Below are 19,396 nucleotides of genomic sequence, written 5' to 3'. Positions count from 1 at the left end.
CATGGTGGCTAACCACATTCCACAGGGTTACTGTGGGGACCGCTGCTGCCATGGTGATGAACCACATTCCACAGGGTTACTCTGGGGACCCCATGGTGGCTAACCACATTCCACAGGGTTACTCTGGGGACCGCTGCTGCCATGGTGGTAACCACATTCCACAGGGTTACTCTGGGGACCCCATGGTGGCTAACCACATTCCACAGGGTTACTCTGGGGACCCCATGGTGGCTAACCACATTCCACAGGGTGGCTAACCACATTCCACAGGGTTACTGTGGGGACCGCTGCTGCCATGGTGACGAACCACATTCCACAGGGTTACTCTGGGGACCCCATGGTGGCTAACCACATTCCACAGGGTTATTCTGGGGACCGCTGCTGCCACGGTGACAAACCACATTCCACAGGGTTACTCTGGGGACCCCATGGTGGCTAACCACATTCCACAGGGTTACTCTGGGGACCGCTGCTGCCATGGTGGCTAACCACATTCCACAGGGTTACTCTGGGGACCCCAAGGTGGCTAACCACATTCCACAGGGTATACTCTGGGGACCCCATGGTGGCTAAGCACATTCCACAGGGTTACTCTGGGGACCACTGCTGCCATGGTGCCTAACCACATTCCACAGGGTTACACTGGGGACCCCATGGTGGCTAACCACATTCCACAGGGTTACTCTGGAGACCACTGCTAGCATGGTGGCTAACCACATTCCACAGGGTTACTGCGGGGACCGCTGCTGCCATGGTGACTAACCACATTCCACAGGGTTACTGTGGGGACCACTGCTGCCATGGTGACAAACCACATTCCACATGGTTACTGTGGGGACCGCTGTTGCCATGGTGGCTAACCACATTCCACAGGGTTACTCAGGGGACCCCATGGTGGCTAACCACATTCCACAGGGTTACTCTGGGGACCCCATGGTGGGTAACCACATTCCAAAGGGTTACTCTTGGAACCCCATGGTGGCTAACCACATTCCACAGGGTTACTGTGGGGACCGCTGCTGCCATGGTGACTATCCACATTCCACAGGGTTGCTGTGGGGACCCCATGGTGGCTAACCACATTCCACAGGGTTACTCTGGGGACCACTGCTGCCATGGTGGCTAACCACATTCTACCGGGTTACTGTGGGGACCACTGCTGCCATGGTGACTAACCACATTCCACAGGGTTACAGTGGGGACCACTGCTGCCATGGTGGCTAACCACATTCCACAGGGTTACTCTGGGGACCCCATGGTGGCTAACCACATTTCACAGGGTTACTCTGGGGACCCCATGGTGGCTAACCACATTCCACAGGGTTACTGTGGGGACAACTGCTGCCATGGTGGCTAACCACATTCCACAGGGTTACTGTTGGGACCCCATGGTGGCTAACCACATTCCACAGGGTTACTGTGGGGACCGCTGCTGCCATGGTGACTATCCACATTCCACAGGGTTGCTGTGGGGACCCCATGGTGGCTAACCACATTCCACAGGGTTACTCTGGGGACCACTGCTGACATGGTGGCTAACCACATTATACCGGGTTACTGTGGGGACCACTGCTGCCATGGTGACTAACCACATTCCACAGGGTTACAGTGGGGACCACTGCTGCCATGGTGGCTAATCACATTCCACAGGGTTACTCTGGGGACCCCATGGTGGCTAACCACATTTCACAGGGTTACTCTGGGGACCCCATGGTGGATAACCACATTCCACAGGGTTACTGTGGGGACCACTGCTGCCATGGTGGCTAACCACATTCCACAGGGTTACTGTTGGGACCCCATGGTGGCTAACCACATTCCACAGGGTTACTCTGGGGACCCCATGGTGGCTAACCACATTCCACAGGGTTACTGTGGGGACCGCTGTTGCCATGGTGGCTAACCACATTCCACAGGGTTACTCTGGGGACCCCATGGTGGCTAACCACATTCCACAGGGTTACTGTGGGGACCGCTGCTGCCATGGTGGCTAACCACATTCCACAGGGTTACTGTGGGGACCGCTGCTGCCATGGTAAGTAACCACAATCCACAGGGTTACTGTGGGGACCACTGCTGCCATGGTGGCTAACCACATTCCACAGGGTTACTCTGGGGACCCCATGGTGGCTAACCACATTCCACTTGGTTAGTGTCAGGACCCCATGGTGGCTAACCACATTCCACAGGGTTACTCTGGGGACCCCATAGTGGCTAACCACATTCCACAGGGTTACTGTGGGGACCCCATGGTGGCTAACCACATTCAACAGGGTTACTCTGGGGACCCCATGGTGGCTAACCACATTCAACAAGGTTACTCTGGGGACCCCATGGTGGCTAACCACATTCCACAGGGTTACTCTGGGGACCCCATGGTGGCTAACCACATTCCACAGGGTTAGTGTCGGGACCCCATGGTGGCTAACCACATTCCACAGGGTTACACTGGGGACCCCATGGTGGCTAACCACATTCCACAGGGTTACTGTGGGGACCGCTGCTGCCATGGTAAGTAACCACAATCCACAGGGTTACTGTGGGGACCACTGCTGCCATGGTGGCTAACCACATTCCACAGGGTTACTCTGGGGACCCCATGGTGGCTAACCACATTCCACTTGGTTAGTGTCAGGACCCCATGGTGGCTAACCACATTCCACAGGGTTACTGTGGGGACCGCTGTTGCCATGGTGGCTAACCACATTCCACAGGGTTACTCTGGGGACCCCATGGTGGCTAACCACATTCCACAGGGTTACTGTGGGGACCGCTGCTGCCATGGTGGCTAACCACATTCCACAGGGTTACTGTGGGGACCGCTGCTGCCATGGTAAGTAACCACAATCCACAGGGTTACTGTGGGGACCACTGCTGCCATGGTGGCTAACCACATTCCACAGGGTTACTCTGGGGACCCCATGGTGGCTAACCACATTCCACTTGGTTAGTGTCAGGACCCCATGGTGGCTAACCACATTCCACAGGGTTACTCTGGGGACCCCATAGTGGCTAACCACATTCCACAGGGTTACTGTGGGGACCCCATGGTGGCTAACCACATTCAACAGGGTTACTCTGGGGACCCCATGGTGGCTAACCACATTCAACAAGGTTACTCTGGGGACCCCATGGTGGCTAACCACATTCCACAGGGTTACTCTGGGGACCCCATGGTGGCTAACCACATTCCACAGGGTTAGTGTCGGGACCCCATGGTGGCTAACCACATTCCACAGGGTTACACTGGGGACCCCATGGTGGCTAACCACATTCCACAGGGTTACTGTGGGGACCGCTGCTGCAATGGTGGCTAACCACATTCCACAGGGTTACTCTGGGGACCCCATAGTGGCTAACCACATTCCACAGGGTTACTGTGGGGACCCCATGGTGGCTAACCACATTCAACAGGGTTACTCTGGGGACCCCATGTGGCTAACCACATTCAACAAGGTTACTCTGGGGACCCCATGGTGGCTAACCACATTCCACAGGGTTACTGTGGGGACCACTGCTGCCATGGTGGCTAACCACATTCCACAGGGTCACTGTGGGGACCGCTGTGGCCCTCCAAATGTACCTTTACACACACATCTGCATGCCGCACACACAACTATTTCACTATTGCAAAAAGGGCCTCAGACGTGTTTCAAAACCTTCCGAGGGTAGAAGTGAAAAAGGGCTGAAACGAGATGCACCCTAGGGCTGCAGGTACCTACCACCAGCAGTCTCAACCCATATCAGCAGCAGCATCATCATATGAAAAAAATACTTCAATTAATCTCTCTGTTATCAGAGGGCTGAATGTGTGTTTTTTATGTTCAAGGGCAAACGGGTGTATGTGTGTGTGTATGCATGTGTGTGAATTGTGGAGAGCAGGTTTTAGGCTCCCCGTTTCCTCACTCATTTTGAAAACACAATGAGGCAAGATTTTAATTATCCCGAGGACTCAGAACAGAACAACGTGTAACCAGGAGGGCCTTGACGGCCACTCTCATCCAACAGGCTTAAGCTGTAGGGAAACCCAATACCAGACTAGACAGCCTGACCCTATTGCGTTTAAGGTAGTGTAGTGGAAGGATTTTAAATGGTTAGGAGATAAAGGGCTATATTTTAACAAACCTAACACAATGGTAAATCTAAGGGCTGTATTTTAACAAACCTAACACAATGGTAAATCTAAGGGCTGTATTTTAACAAACCTAACACAATGGTAAATCTAAATCTAGCGCCAAACCCGCCAAACCACAGTTCTTAACACCCGCCCGCTTAACCAGGAAGCCAGCCGCACCAATGTGTCGGCGGAAACACCGTTCAACTGACGACCGAGGTCATCCCGCAGGCAGCCGGCCCGCCACAAGGAGTCACTAGAGCACGATGAGCCAAGTAAAGCCCCCCGGCCAAACCCTCCCCTTACCCGGACGATTGTGCACCGCCCTATGGGACTCTATGGGATCACGGCCGGTTGTGACACAGCCTGGGATCGAACCCGGGTCTGTAGTGATGCCTCTAGCACTGTGATGCAGTGTCTTAGACGGCTGCGCCACTCGGGAGGCCCTGAGAACTAATAATTGTAATCAAATTCGAACAACTTATTTTAAATAGGCTGTCTCACTCTTACAGGCAACATAACTGGAAAAATATCCAATATAAAGAGAAAGGGAGAATGTCCATTCACCGTTATACAGCTCCAAAATATAACGTTCTATATCCATATTGGAACCAATTTACAGATCAGATCACATTCACACACCTCATGGAAGTTCTATTGCAAGCACACAGCGGACATTGTTACCATAATACCAGAAAGGTGAATCATTCTAATACGTTTGGTTGTAATAAAATTATACAAAAAACAAGCTTTTTTTAAACAACAACAATAAATAAATGTAATGGTATCATAAAATCGGCAGGATAAAAAAGAAACTAATTGCTGTTGAACCAGCCTTTGTTAAAGTAGGCCTAAGGGAAGGCTTGGGTTATGAACATATGAAACGGAAAACAAGCTATTTTTACAGGTTACAGATGAATTCTAAATGCAAGGTTCACCGTATTCAAAGAGGTTCTCATATCTTATTTCAGGATGGGCATGGAGGGGGTTTTACAGGTTACAGATGAATTCTAAATGCAAGGTTCACCGTATTCAAAGAGGTTCTCATATCTTATTTTAGGATGGGCATGGAGGGGGTTTTACAGGTTACAGATGAATTCTAAATGCAAGGTTCACCGTATTCAAAGAGGTTCTCATATCTTATTTTAGGATGGGCATGGAGGGGGTTTTACAGGTTACAGATGAATTCTAAATGCAAGGTTCACCGTATTCAAAGAGGTTCTCATATCTTATTTTAGGATGGGCATGGAGGGGGTTTTACAGGTTACAGATGAATTCTAAATGCAAGGTTCACCGTATTCAAAGAGGTTCTCATATCTTATTTCAGGATGGGCATGGAGGGGGTTTTACAGGTTACAGATGAATTCTAAATGCAAGGTTCACCGTATTCAAAGAGGTTCTCATATCTTATTTCAGGATAGACATGGAGGGGGTTTTACAGGACTTGCATGGCTAAAATAATGTGTCAGCTCACTGTTTAACTCCTCTCAAACTGTGTATTTTAATAAAGCTTTGGTGATTAAGATTGATTTACATGCGGTCTCAGGAACCAAACCCTTTATCGACAGTCTTGACTACTTTGCAATTGCATTGAGCAGACAAAAAAAGCCTTAATTGAGCAGAGGGGAGGATATGCTTGGTTTTTAATCAAATAAAACGAAATGGGAAAGAACATTCGTTTTTTTATGTTTCTAAACAGGAAGTATACAGGCATCAAAAGCACATTATGCTACTCTTGTTCCATGTTCATATGGGCAGTGTGCATCACGGCTGGATAGGCTGCATTTCCGCTGTAAAAATTCTAGAAATTAGTACTTTGAATCAAGTTAAGGACACGCCTAAAATATTTCCACCCCGCCCATCTGAGCGCAAGCGAGCTGATATAAGAGAGGTAAATTGCAGAACCTGGCGTTAGGGCTGGAAAAAGTTTTTAAATGACAAAATTGCAAACTAGTGCGCATTTGACACTAGTGCCTCCTTAGCACCAGCTGAAAATAGAACCCGTACTGTTAATGCAAGCAGCACTGATGGATGCCAAACACTATGTATGCGCAGTCCAAGCAGTCTCTCTGCTGGTCTCCACTGCTGAGCTGTCTCCATATCATCCAACTGTCCTGTCCCTGCCCCTGCCCCTTCAACACAAACACACACACCTAATTTATAGTAATGTGAATTCATAAAGGCAATAATACAATAGACAGCTGTTGGGGAGAGGAGTGGGTAACAGGGGAGCTATTATACTGTAGGTGGAGAGACCGAGAGCACAGTCAAGGCTTTCTTGAAAAGCTCGTCAGCTCTATATGTCTGTTGTCACCTGCTCTGAAGCACTAGGCGGAGAGTGCTGTTCCAGGGGTGGGCAGCGGGCACAGTACCATCCAGCCCCCCACCTCATCCGATAAATGTCTAGTTAACACACATTGGCAGGCTGCTGGGGGGAGGAAGGAGACAGGGGAGGTAGAGAATAGGGAAAACTAACCAGAGAAGAGGCCAGGTAGAGAAGAGAGTGGTGGGGGATGAGAGGAGAAAGAGAGAGAAAAGAGAGAAAGAAGAGGAAAGAGGTATTAAGAGAAGGGAGGGAAGGATGAGGATAAGGGAGGAGAGCAGAAAAGAAGGATGAAGAAGGAGAGGGGGGAGGGGCTCACGGCAGTGGATAGGAGACACATTAACCTTTATAAATGTTGACAGAAATCATCCAGCTGGGAATCATGTTGTGCATTCGCTCTAAAATGCACCCGAGCAGAAAGGAGTGGATAGAAGAAACCCTGAGTGGTCATAATTCTATAGCCACCTATAGCGAGACTAAAAGAGTGAGAGCGAGAGAGAGACGAACAGACATTCAGAAAGAAGAAAGGAAGAGACGGAGAAAAGGAACATGCAGAGTCTGGCGAAATCGGACACGGAGAGAAACACGGCTACAGGACCCACACAAAGCTCCCACATTGATCTGCCTCTCTACCCCCTGCAATACTGAACACACAAAGACATAGAATCAATGATCCTATGCAGACCTCCATTACACCACTGTGACCCCTCTGTTCTGGCCAGCCAAGCTGAATATGGAGCCATTGATGTCTGCAGGCAGCCTTTTGTCCTGGTCAGCACAGCAGACATCAACAGGCACTATTCAGGGCCACAGGATGTCTGCTCTGGTCTGCTCTGACAGGTTTGAGTATAATAACGGTCAAAATTTTAACAATTAAATAATAACCAGGGCATTGATGAGAAAAAACATGTACCTGCTAGCTATGTGATATTCAGACAAACTTGTACCTGCTAGCTATGTGATATTCAGACAAACTTGTACCTGCTAGCTATGTGATATTCAGACAAACTTGTACCTGCTAGCTATGTGATATTCAGACAAACTTGTACCTGCTAGCTATGTGATATTCAGACAAACTTGTACCTGCTAGCTATGTGATATTCAGACAAACTTGTACCTGCTAGCTATGTGATATTCAGACAAACTTGTACCTGCTAGCTATGTGATATTCAGACAAACTTGTACCTGCTAGCTATGTGTTATTCAGATTGAAACATGTACCTGCTAGCGATGTGTTATTCAGACTGAAACATGTACCTGCTAGCTATGTGATATTCAGACTGAAACACGTACCTGCTAGCGATGTGTTATTCAGACTGAAACATGTACCTGCTAGCTATGTGTTATTCAGACTGAAACATGTACCTGCTAGCTAAATATGTGATATTCAGACTGAAACACGTACCTGCTAGCTATGTGATATTCAGACTGAAACATGTACCTGCTAGCTATGTGATATTCAGACAAACATGTACCTGCTAGCGATGTGATATTCAGACAAACTTGTACCTGCTAGCTATGTGTTATTCAGACTGAAACATGTACCTGCTAGCTATGTGATATTCAGACAAACATGTACCTGCTAGCGATGTGATATTCAGACTGAAACATGTACCTGCTAGCTATGTGATATTCAGACTGAAACATGTACCTGCTAGCTATGTGATATTCAGACAAACATGTACCTGCTAGCGATGTGATATTCAGACTGAAACATGTACCTGCTAGCTATGTGATATTCAGACTGAAACACGTACAAGTTGTGTTATACTGCTGTCGCAGCACGTCCTTTAATTCTCAGCCATTTTTTCAGTTACTGCAAGTTATTGCTAGTTTGACCACCAGAGGGCATCTTTGAGAAGCATTTCATAGTTAAAACCTTTTTTGTAATAATATGGGATTTATTTAAAGAAATTTGGCTTAATTAATTAGATTAATATTATGGTGTTTCTATAACCCTCAGGGTTTCCGTTATAATGGAATGGAAAATATGGCGATGTTCAACATGACCGTCAGGAGTAGGCTACGGGATTGGAAGATTCTAAATTGTTCGCCTTCATTAGACAACTTTGTTCCAATATTTCTGTAAATCAGTAGTATTTATTCCCATAGTAATTAATTATGTATCCATAACTAAATCAACATCTGCATTTTGAAAGAGTATTTTTTATAATTATTTTATTAACAAAATGTGTTTATTTGTATATTAGGCTACTGTGCAGTCTACAATACATACGGTAGTAAACATTGGAAAGTGCCTAATTCCTTACATAAGGGAGAGCAGGCCATGTCCGTACTACAGAATGCAGGGCACGCGGGAGACCGGGTTCAAATCCCTGTTGGGGAGGAAGGAGTAGGCTGTCCTTGTAAATCGGAATTTGTTCTTAACTGATTCCATATGTGTTATTTCATAGTTGTGATGTCTTCACTATTATTCTACAATGTAGAAAATAGTAAAAATATAGAAAAATCCTTGAATGAGTAGGTGTGTCCAAACTTTTGACTGGTACTTGCTTAATTAATTTGATTAATATTATGGTGTTTCTACTCCATGAAAAACCCTCTGGGATTCTGTTAGGATGGAGCGGAAAATATGGCAGTGTACAACGTGATATCCGGCAGTACAGTACTGGGCTATTTAGCTAAAGAATCCCTATGTCGTGCTTGTCTCAGGGCAGCACAAAACAGTGCTAAAATAGTTGTAGGCTTTTGCTTCTAACTTCAATATGCTCTTTAAATAAATAAGACCTACATTGTTTTTTAACAGTATATCTAAAAATATTTTATTCAATTAGGTGACTCTTCGCCAATAATTACATTTAGAGGATTGGAGGACCCTATATTAATATCTAAGGGGAATTTTCCGTTAGATATTCTAAGATATTCTCACAGATCCTAAGGGTTTTTTAAATAATTCTAAATTAAGGAATAATAATCTCTTTGTTTAAAAAGTAAAGATATTTTGGAGATTTCGTTTTTATTTAACCTAGAGTGAGCGAGAAAAAGGCTATTCTTGAACATGGGGTGAGACATTCTCACTAATTTGTAATTAAAGCCAATTATTTAGAATTATTTATTTCTGGAGAAACGTAACTTGATTATTTAGTAGACCTCACTTGCTTATATTCAGTCAACACCTATTTTAGAGAATTTCATGGAATATTTGAACATTTTCGTTTCTACATACTCGTCTCAGAGCCGCGCGAACCGGTGCTTAAATAGACGGCCACAGCGGGAAGGCTATGTATTCTGTGCCCACTCGTGGTATCTCTCTTCGGTTACACATCCATGGAATAGCAGAACAGCATAACGGTCCAGGCGGCCCTTGCTGTGCCTGGTGAGCAGTTGGTCAAGTTCTGTTGTCAGAAGAGGAGTGATAATGTCAGAGTGAACCGAAAACCTGATGAACCCGCCACGTACTGTATGCTGACTCTGCCTGTCGGAGGTGGAGTTCCAGAGCTCATAGGTGTGCCTGGCTTGGATTGTGACTCCATCTTCTACCTTGCCCTTTTCAACGCGTGAGTGCGTCAATGATTATTCAAGCCACTGACTCACTGATGAATGAAGATGATGAGGGATCGGCAAAGGCAATCTGTAATCTGCGGACATCACGGCTCAGTAAGAAATGTTTTATATGCTATATATATATATATATATATACACATTTCTTACCGAGCCATGATATCCGCTTGTTTTGTACTGTTCTTTTCACCCAAAGATTGGTATGACAAACAAAGAACTTTGCGCCCTGAAGGCCCAGGTATGGATCAAAGCTGGCGAGACATTCAATAACGTCATCTTCACAGATGAATCAACTGTGGCCCTTGAGCAATTTGCTCAAAATTGCTACAGAAAAAAATTAAGAAGATCAAGAAGACTAACGAAAGCATAAAGATGTTGATGAAGTAATGCTGTTTTAAGTTAGAAATGTAACACTTTAGAATACTTAAGCATGGAATACATTGCAAGTTGAGGGATTTTCACAACAGTAGCCAGGCTATAAAAAGTCTATTGCCCTGCTAATAGGAATCATTTGCATGATGGCTACATTCTTTACTGTACCCATAATGTCACACATAATGTCACACAGCTCTGGATCGTATCACTGATCTTTACTAAGCTTTACGTATCGGCCTTAATCACAGCTTTTGTGAGTTTTTCAAATTAGCACCCTTATGTAGACCTAGCCACACCCACATCCGTTCCACGCATCGAAAGGGGTTGGAGGCGAAGGAAAAACAAATAAGTGCTACCAAATATAACAATATGTATTTCATAAATATTCAAATGAAGTGTGTACATAAAACATATTAAACACGTCTGTAAAACCACAATGAGGATCTCGACCTACCAAGCAAGTTTTCATAAATCATTGGGTATAGTGTAAGAAAAATGTCAGAGTAATCTGAAATAGGGGCATAATTAATGTTCAAATTTACAACATAACATACATAGGCATTTCATCATTAAGACCTTTAGGAAATAATGTCTGGGGGGTGAAAATCCCAAAACATTCTGGCTGATTTTCTTGTGGCTGGCAGTTGGCATGGACCAATTTGTCACGTAAATAAAACATTCCAGTGTTTCTTGACAGCATCTCCCACTTTTTGCGAGTTCAAAGTATATGTAGTTGTGAACATTACAGAGTGCTCTTTAGCTTTTTAGAGGGTCTTTTTTGTAGCAGTTCATCTCCTGTTTACCCCAGTGGCAAATTAAGAGCTTCATCCACACATTGTGGAGAATATCCTCTTCTTAGAAAGGTATTGCGCATCTCCGCTGCTTTTTCTAGATAGTCCTGAAAATTATTTGTTGCAAGTTGGGGAGGGAAGGGGAGGGTTGAATAGGTTGAATAGTCTATTGTTCAGCTAATAGCTTGTGAAAAACAAATAATAATACTTTTTCTCCTTTCCATGTTAAAGATTACAACTGCTAAAGTGTTTTTATCCACAATCGGCCCCAACCCCAATTAATACATTTGGGCACAGTCGATAAGCGTGCTGGAATTCGGGCTAGAATGTTGAGGGTTCGAAACCTGCTCCCTGCTTGCTACAATGAATGAGTTTGATACACCTGGTATTGGATATGGCTGAAAAAAATAACTTGCTAAATAGTGATTTTCGTAAAAGAATATGCACAATCATTACCCGTGACGCTGGGTAACTCTAAGTCCCGCGGTGTAAGCTCACAACTTTTAAAGGAGGAGCCACTGTACCTGCTAGCTAGATGATATTCAGACTGAAACAGGTACCAGCTCAGAGGATACCTATGTGTGATGGGCATCCTCTGAGTCTGTCATTTAGAACAAAAATATTGGCTGCAGCAATCACATTGTTAGAACATTTTACAATCCTACCATAAGAAATAACCGTGGTTTTTCAAACATCACGAAAACGTTATAGTCTTTGATTGACTAATTTACAAAAAGTACAAATGATTACTGAAATGTTAGAAATCCTAATGCTTTTTTAAAACTGTAATGGTAATTATTTCTGCAGCTTTGCAAACGTAAGAACGTTACAGCTCTTTAGGGATTTCCAGATGAAGCATTACTAGCGATACGTTGGGCCATGTGGTGGAGCTGTTAACGTCATAAAATTCGCCATCGTAGAAGACAGCCCTACATTCTGGGATGTCAAATCAAGATTGGGCGTCCTAGCAGAAATCTTCTGATTGGATTATGGTTAACCAAATAAAAGTAATTTCCATCTCCCCATGTCTCTCTGTAGCATCAATACCATCTATCAGTCCCTGATGTGAGTGTGTTGTTTGATGTGGGTGTGTGTGTGTTTCCATCTCTCTTTCAGTGTGTGTCTTTGTCTATATAATACATTTACCAGGTAAAAAGATTGGGTGTATTGTTTAGAATACTGAAACAAGCCCAGTGGCTTCCAACCGCCAAGGCCAAGTGATTCTGTTTGTGCTCTTTCAACCTTTTCCAATGCTATAAACCCTCATGATTCTGTGAGCTGGAGAGGAGCGTGTCAGCTCTAGCTCTACAGTGAGCTGGAGAGGAGCGTGTCAGCTCTAGCTCTACAGTGAGCTGGAGAGGAGCGTGTCAGCTCTAGCTCTACAGTGAGCTGGAGAGGAGCGTGTCAGCTCTAGCTCTACAGTGAGCTGGAGAGGAGCGTGTCAGCTCTAGCTCTACAGTGAGCTGGAGAGGAGCGTGTCAGCTCTAGCTCTACAGTGAGCTGGAGAGGAGCGTGTCAGCTCTAGCTCTACAGTGAGCTGGAGAGGAGCGTGTCAGCTCTAGCTCTACAGTGAGCTGGAGAGGAGCGTGTCAGCTCTAGCTCTACAGTGAGCTGGAGAGGAGCGTGTCAGCTCTAGGTCTACAGTGAGCTGGAGAGGAGCGTGTCAGCTCTAGCTCTACAGTGAGCTGGAGAGGAGCGTGTCAGCTCTAGCTCTACAGTGAGCTGGAGAGGAGCGTGTCAGCTCTAGCTCTACAGTGAGCTGGAGAGGAGCGTGTCAGCTCTAGCTCTACAGTGAGCTGGAGAGGAGCGTGTCAGCTCTAGGTCTACAGTGAGCTGGAGAGGAGCGTGTCAACTCTAGGTCTACAGTGAGCTGGAGAGGAGCGTGTCAGCTCTAGCTCTACAGTGAGCTGGAGAGGAGCGTGTCAGCTCTAACTCTACAGTGAGCTGGAGAGGAGCATGTCAACTCTAGGTCTAATGTGAGCTGGAGAGGAGCGTGTCAGTTCTAGGTCTACAGTGAGCTGGAGAGGAGCGTGTCAGCTCTAGGTCTACAGTGAGCTGGAGAGGAGCGTGTCAGTTCTAGGTCTACAGTGAGCTGGAGAGGAGCGTGTCAGCTCTAGGTCTATAGTGAGCTGGAGAGGAGCATGTCAACTCTAGGTCTAATGTGAGCTGGAGAGGAGCGTGTCAGTTCTAGGTCTACAGTGAGCTGGAGAGGAGCGTGTCAGCTCTAGGTCTACAGTGAGCTGGAGAGGAGCGTGTCAGTTCTAGGTCTACAGTGAGCTGGAGAGGAGCGTATCAGCTCTAGGACTACAATGAGCTGGAGAGGAGCGTGTCAGCTCTAGGTCTACAGTGAGCTGGAGAGGAGCATGTCAGCTCTAGGTCTACAGTGAGTCAGTAGTACTGTATAGTCACCAGAGCAAAGTGTTTCCCATAAAGCCTGACATTATGACTCATATTCAGTTTAGGTATAATATAACCCAGGCGTCTAAATAGCCCCGGTTGGACTCCAAAATACCTGGATTATACAGAGTTGTTTTGAAGAGTCATTTCAATCTTTCTGTGTGGAAGACATTCACATGAGGCCTGTGTTGTGAGGAGTTTCATTTGTATAGCAAAGCCAGTAAATGTAATCTAGACAACAAAGATATGGAGGACACCTTGGCAAACAGAAAATACGAAAGAGAAACACACACACACACACACACACACACACACACACACACACACACACACACCTTTTCAGTGATGATCCGATCCACACACTGTTTTCCTGTCAGTGGCAGGTTGCATGTGTCCAGAATCTTGAATTTTCCTCCCTGACAAAGAACAAAGGAAAAAGAGAGAGAGAGAGCAAAGGTTATGTTAAAGGTCATACACAACGACCCAGTTGAACTGGCATGGTGGAGAAATTACAAGAGATTGTTATAATGCCATATACTCCCATTACAGGTCATAGGACTGGACAACCACAATACTCCCATTACAGGTCATAGGACTGGACAACCACAATACTCCCATTACAGGTCATAGGACTGGACAACCACAAATACTCCCATTACAGGTCATAGGACTGGACAGCCACAAATACTCCCATTACAGGTCATAGGACTGGACAGCCACAAACACTCCCATTACAGGTCATAGGACTGGACAGCCACAAATACTCCCATTACAGGTCATAGGACTGGACAACCACAAATACTCCCATTACAGGTCATAGGACTGGACAACCACAAATACTCCCATTACAGGTCATAGGACTGGACAACCACAAATACTCCCATTACAGGTCATAGGACTGGACAGACACAAATACTCCCATTACAGGTCATAGGACTGGACAGCCACACTACTACCATTACAGGTCATAGGACTGGACAGCCACACTACTACCATTACAGGTCATAGGACTGAACAGCCACACTACTACCATTACAGGTCATAGGACTGGACAGCCACACTACTACCATTACAGGTCATAGGACTGGACAACCACAGCCACAAATACTCCCATTACAGGTCATAGGACTGGACAACCACAGCCACAAATACTCCCATTACAGGTAATAGACCTAGATAGCCACAAATACTCTAATTATAGGTCACAGGTAGAGCTGTGACGGTTCTGGATGAAGACCGTCATGAAAATAAAAGTCAAAACTGTTTACATAGGCCTACATAAGGATTTTTCTTAACTTTATTTTCATGTAGATCAGGTATTCCCAAACTGGGGAATGCTTACCCCCAGGGGTACGCCAAATTCACATTTAAAAAATGTATATATATATTTTTTATTCACATTTTCAAACAGTTCATTTAGTAAGGCCCGTGTCCATAGAGACACATACCGGCTCTACTGGTAGTACTGCTACAACCAGCAGTACTACACCTGCACCTGTCGACAACACAAGTGTCTCCTGACCCCTCCTGTCTCAGCCTCCAGTATTTATGCTGCAGTAGTTTATGTGTCGGGGGGCTAGGGTCAGTTTGTTATATCTGGAGTACTTCTCCTGTCCTATTCGGTGTCCTGTGTGAATTTAAATGTGCTCTCTCTAATTCTCTCTTTCTATCTTTCTTTCTCTCTCTCGGAGGACCTGAGCCCTAGGACCATGCCTCAGGACTACCTGACATGATGACTCCTTGCTGTCCTCAGTCCACCTGGCCGTGCTGCTTCTCCAGTTTCAACTGTTCTGCCTTATTATTATTGGACCATGCTGGTCATTTATGAACATCTGAACATTTGGCCATGTTCTGTTATAATCTCCACCCGGCACAGCCAGAAGAGGACTGGCCACCCCTCATAGCCTGGTTCCTCTCTAGCTTTCTTCCTAGGTTTTGGCCTTTCTAGGGACCGTGCTTCTACACCTGCATTGCTTGCTGTTTGGGGTTTTAGGCTGGGTACAGCACTTTGAGATATCAGCTAATGTACGAAGGGCTATATAAATAAGTTTGATTTGAAGTTGTTCTGCTTCCACGAGCACATACAATGCTAGCATCAGTAATTCTACATTTGTTGTTAGCCCAGCTAACATGGACAATGACAGTTGTGAATCTGATGCAGCCGAAGAGCTACTGACCCCTTACCCAGGAAAGCACCGAACAACAGACAGGGTCATTGGATCATCGAAGAGGCACAAATATGATGAGAACTATATTGATTTGGGGTTCACCTTTGTTGGGAGTAGTGCCTTTCCTCAGCCACAGTGTGTTAGATGTGCAACAGTACTATCTCACAACTCAATGAAACCTTCACTCTTGCACGGACATTTAGAAACATAACATGCCCATTTGAAAAATAAACCACGAGAATTAAGACCACTTTTGAGTAGTAAGACATGAATAAAAGCAACATTAATAAGAAGGTGCTAGAAGCGTCTTGTATGGTGAGCTACCTAGTGGCTAGGACAGGCAAGCCCTATACTATTGTAGAGGACTTCCTTCTTCCTGCTGCCACGGCTATGACCGGGACAATGCTGGGGGAACAGGACAAAAAAACTATACAGACAATTACTTCATCAAACAACACTGTTTCAAGACACATCAGTGACATGGCAGGAGATGTTTTGAAATAATTACTGCTTCGCATACAAGCCAGTGAATTCTATGCGTTACAGCTGGATGAGTCAACAGACGTGGTGGGCCTGGCACAGCTCCTGGTATATGTCTGTTACAGCTGGATGAGTCAACAGACATGGAGGGCCTGACACAGCTCCTGGTATATGTCTGTTATAGCTGGATGAGTCAACAGATGTGGTGGGCCTGGCACAGCTCCTGGTATATGTGTGTTACAGCTGGATGAGTCTACAGACGTGGTGGGCCTGGCACAGCTCCTGGTATATGTCTGTTACAGCTGGATGAGTCAACAGACATGGAGGGCCTGACACAGCTCCTGGTATATGTCTGTTATAGCTGGATGAGTCAACAGACGTGGTGGGCCTGGCACAGTTCCTGGTATATGTCTGTTATAGCTGGATGAGTCAACAGATGTGGTGGGCCTGGCACAGCTCCTGGTATATGTCCGTTACAGCTCGATGAGTCAACAGACGTGGAGGGCCTGGCACAGCTCCTGGTATATGTCTGTTATAGCTGGATGAGTCAACAGAGGGGGCGGGTCTGGCACAGCTCCTGGTATACTGTATGTCCGTTACATTTATGGGGGATCAATTAAGGAAGACATCCTCTTCTGGAAACCAGGACACCAGGACAACAGGAGAGGATGTTTTTTAAGTACTGGACAGCTTTGTGACATCAAATGGACTTTGGTGGTCAAGATGTGTTGGTGTCTGTACTGATGGATGTGTTGGTATCTGTACTGATGGATGTGTTGGTATCTGTACTGATGGATGTGTTGGTGTCTGTACTGATGGTGCAAAAGCCATGACAGGGAGACATAGTGGAATGGTAAAGTGCGTGCAAGCAGTTGCTCCCGAGGCCACTTGGGTACACTGCAGCATCCACTGAGAGGGAATGCCTCAATTTCAAGAAATGTTTTTTTTAAATTGAGAGACAAGCTTAAAGTTTTCTTTACTGGCCACAATTTTCACTTGTCTGACCTCTTGCATGATGATGAGTTTCTCACATGACTGGCCTACCTGGGTGATGTTTTTCCTCACCTGAATGATCTGAATCTAGGATTACAGGGACTCTCCGCAACTATATCCAATGTGAGGGACAAAATTGAGGCTATGATTATGAAGTTGGAGCTCTTTTCTGTCTGCATTAACAAGGACAACACACAGGTCTTTCCATCATTGTAGGATTTTGTTTTGACTGCAAATTAACTCAAGCTTACGGACAATGTCAAACGTGATATACCGAAGCACCTGAGTGAGTTGGGTGCGCAATTATGCAGGTACTTTCCCGAAACGGATGGACACAAACAACTGGATTCGTTATCCCTTTCATGCCCTGCCTCCAGTCCACTTACCGATATCAGAACAAGAGAGTCTCATCGAAATTGTAACAAGCGGTTCTGTGAAAATTGAATTTAATCAGAAGCCACTGCCAGAGTATCCTGCCTTGGCAAATCGCACTGTTAAGACACTGATGCCCTTTGCAACCACGCACCTATGTGAGAGGTGATTCTCGGCCCTCACTAGCATGAAAACTAAATACAAGCACAGACTGTGTGTGGAGAATTATTTAAGACTGGGACTCTCTCCAATACAAACCCAACATCGCAGAGTTAAGAGCATCCTTTCAAGCACAAACTTCTCATTACCTGTGGCGAGTTATTTACAATTTTCGTTTAACAACTAAGGTTATATATGTAAGATGGCTAAATAAAGAGCAAAATTATTGATTATTATTATATTATTATTTTGTGCTCTGGTCCTATAAGAGCTCTTTGTCACTTCCCACGAGCCGGGTTGTGACAAAAATCCACACTCATTCTTACGTTTAATAACTGTATCGTATAGTGTGTGTGTGACAGGCTTACAATGATGGCAACAAAAAACAACATTTGAGAGTGCTCTGACCCTGGTGCTAGAGGAGGTACGCAGCTGGAGGTTGAATGTTTGAAGGGGTATGGGGACTATAAAAAGTTTGGGAACTACTGATGCACAGTTGAAGTCGGAAGTTTACATACACCTTAGCCATTTCACGTAAATACATTCATGATTTCTTGCTCAAAGCGGGTGGTGGTTCGTGTGCAAAGTATGTGGTTATTGTAGGTGAGAGTAGTTTCTGAATGTGGCAATGCTAAGTGTCTCTGTCCCTCCATCTCTTCATTAACAATCATCCATGTTGTTGACCCGTTTTCAGTGTATTACTTCTCCAGTCAATAACCAGTGTGTGTGTTTATCCTGTGTTCCCATTTAATTAGCTAGTAAATAAATAATTAAACCAGTTTGTGTTGTACTGAATCATTAGTAAGGCTAGTTTTTGCAGATGCAAGGAGGTTACGACTGTTCAGAATGATGATATGATACGAGGTTATGATTAATAAAAAATAAAATAAGTTGATGGGTAAAGACGTTTTAGATTTTAAATCGGGAAATGGTAACTCTTTAAAGACCTGTTCTCGCAGTACCCCAGATCCTAATGAGTTAATTGTTAAACAATTATGACCATAGCAGCATGGTTTGTGACGTTATGCAAATATTTGGGGAAAAGTGAGAGAAAACCCATCAAACTTGGTTTGAATGGTTTTGTGCATCAAAATAGGATTTGTATTATATTTTTTTACATGCAGAAAGCCAACAAACAAGGGAAAGGCAGGCATATATCTTTATTTTGACTCTGTTCATGTTGGGTCAATACGAACATGCGACAAATCCTCTCCAACCTGGCATTTCTTCATTAAAAAAAAATCCTATTTATAAGTAATAACTTAAATAATAATCAGTGGTTAAACAAAAAATACTTTAAAGTGCTACTTAAGTCATTTTTGGGGGTATCTGCACTTTAGTTAATTATTTATTTAACTTTATTATTTAACTTTTACTTCACTACATTCCTAACGAAAATAATGTACATTTTACTCCATACATTTTCTCTGACACACAAAGGTAGTCGTTACATTTTGAACGCTAATCAAGACAGGAAAATGGCCCAAATCACACACTCATCAAGAGAACATCCAAGTTCTATTTTAGAAATTACATTTACTTTTAATACTTAAATATATTTAAAACCAAATACTTTTTGACTTACTCAAGTAGTATTTTACTGTGTGACTTTACCTTGAAGGTATCTTTACTTTTACTCAAGAATGACAATTGGGTACTTTTCCCACCACTGAAAATATTAATGAAATGCCATGATAATAAC

The 19,396-nt window shown here is 44.7% G+C and overlaps 1 protein-coding gene across 2 annotated transcripts in view; it reads right to left on the bottom strand.

Annotated features, from left to right (window-relative positions):
• LOC110535107 (succinyl-CoA:3-ketoacid coenzyme A transferase 1, mitochondrial) overlaps window positions 1–19,396 on the bottom strand; it is a 95,623-nt gene that overhangs the window by 3,143 nt on the left and 73,084 nt on the right. For both annotated transcript variants that reach the window (XM_036936256.2, XM_090191112.1), the window contains one exon: window positions 13,858–13,938. In XM_036936256.2, the coding sequence (XP_036792151.1) occupies window positions 13,858–13,938 (81 nt within the window). The remainder of the gene's footprint in view (window positions 1–13,857; window positions 13,939–19,396) is intronic.

This window comes from Oncorhynchus mykiss, chromosome 11 (assembly GCF_057628025.1).
Source record: "Oncorhynchus mykiss isolate SJ-2025 chromosome 11, ASM5762802v1, whole genome shotgun sequence".
NCBI lineage: Eukaryota > Metazoa > Chordata > Actinopteri > Salmoniformes > Salmonidae > Oncorhynchus > Oncorhynchus mykiss.
This window is presented reverse-complemented; position numbering and strand designations above follow the sequence as displayed.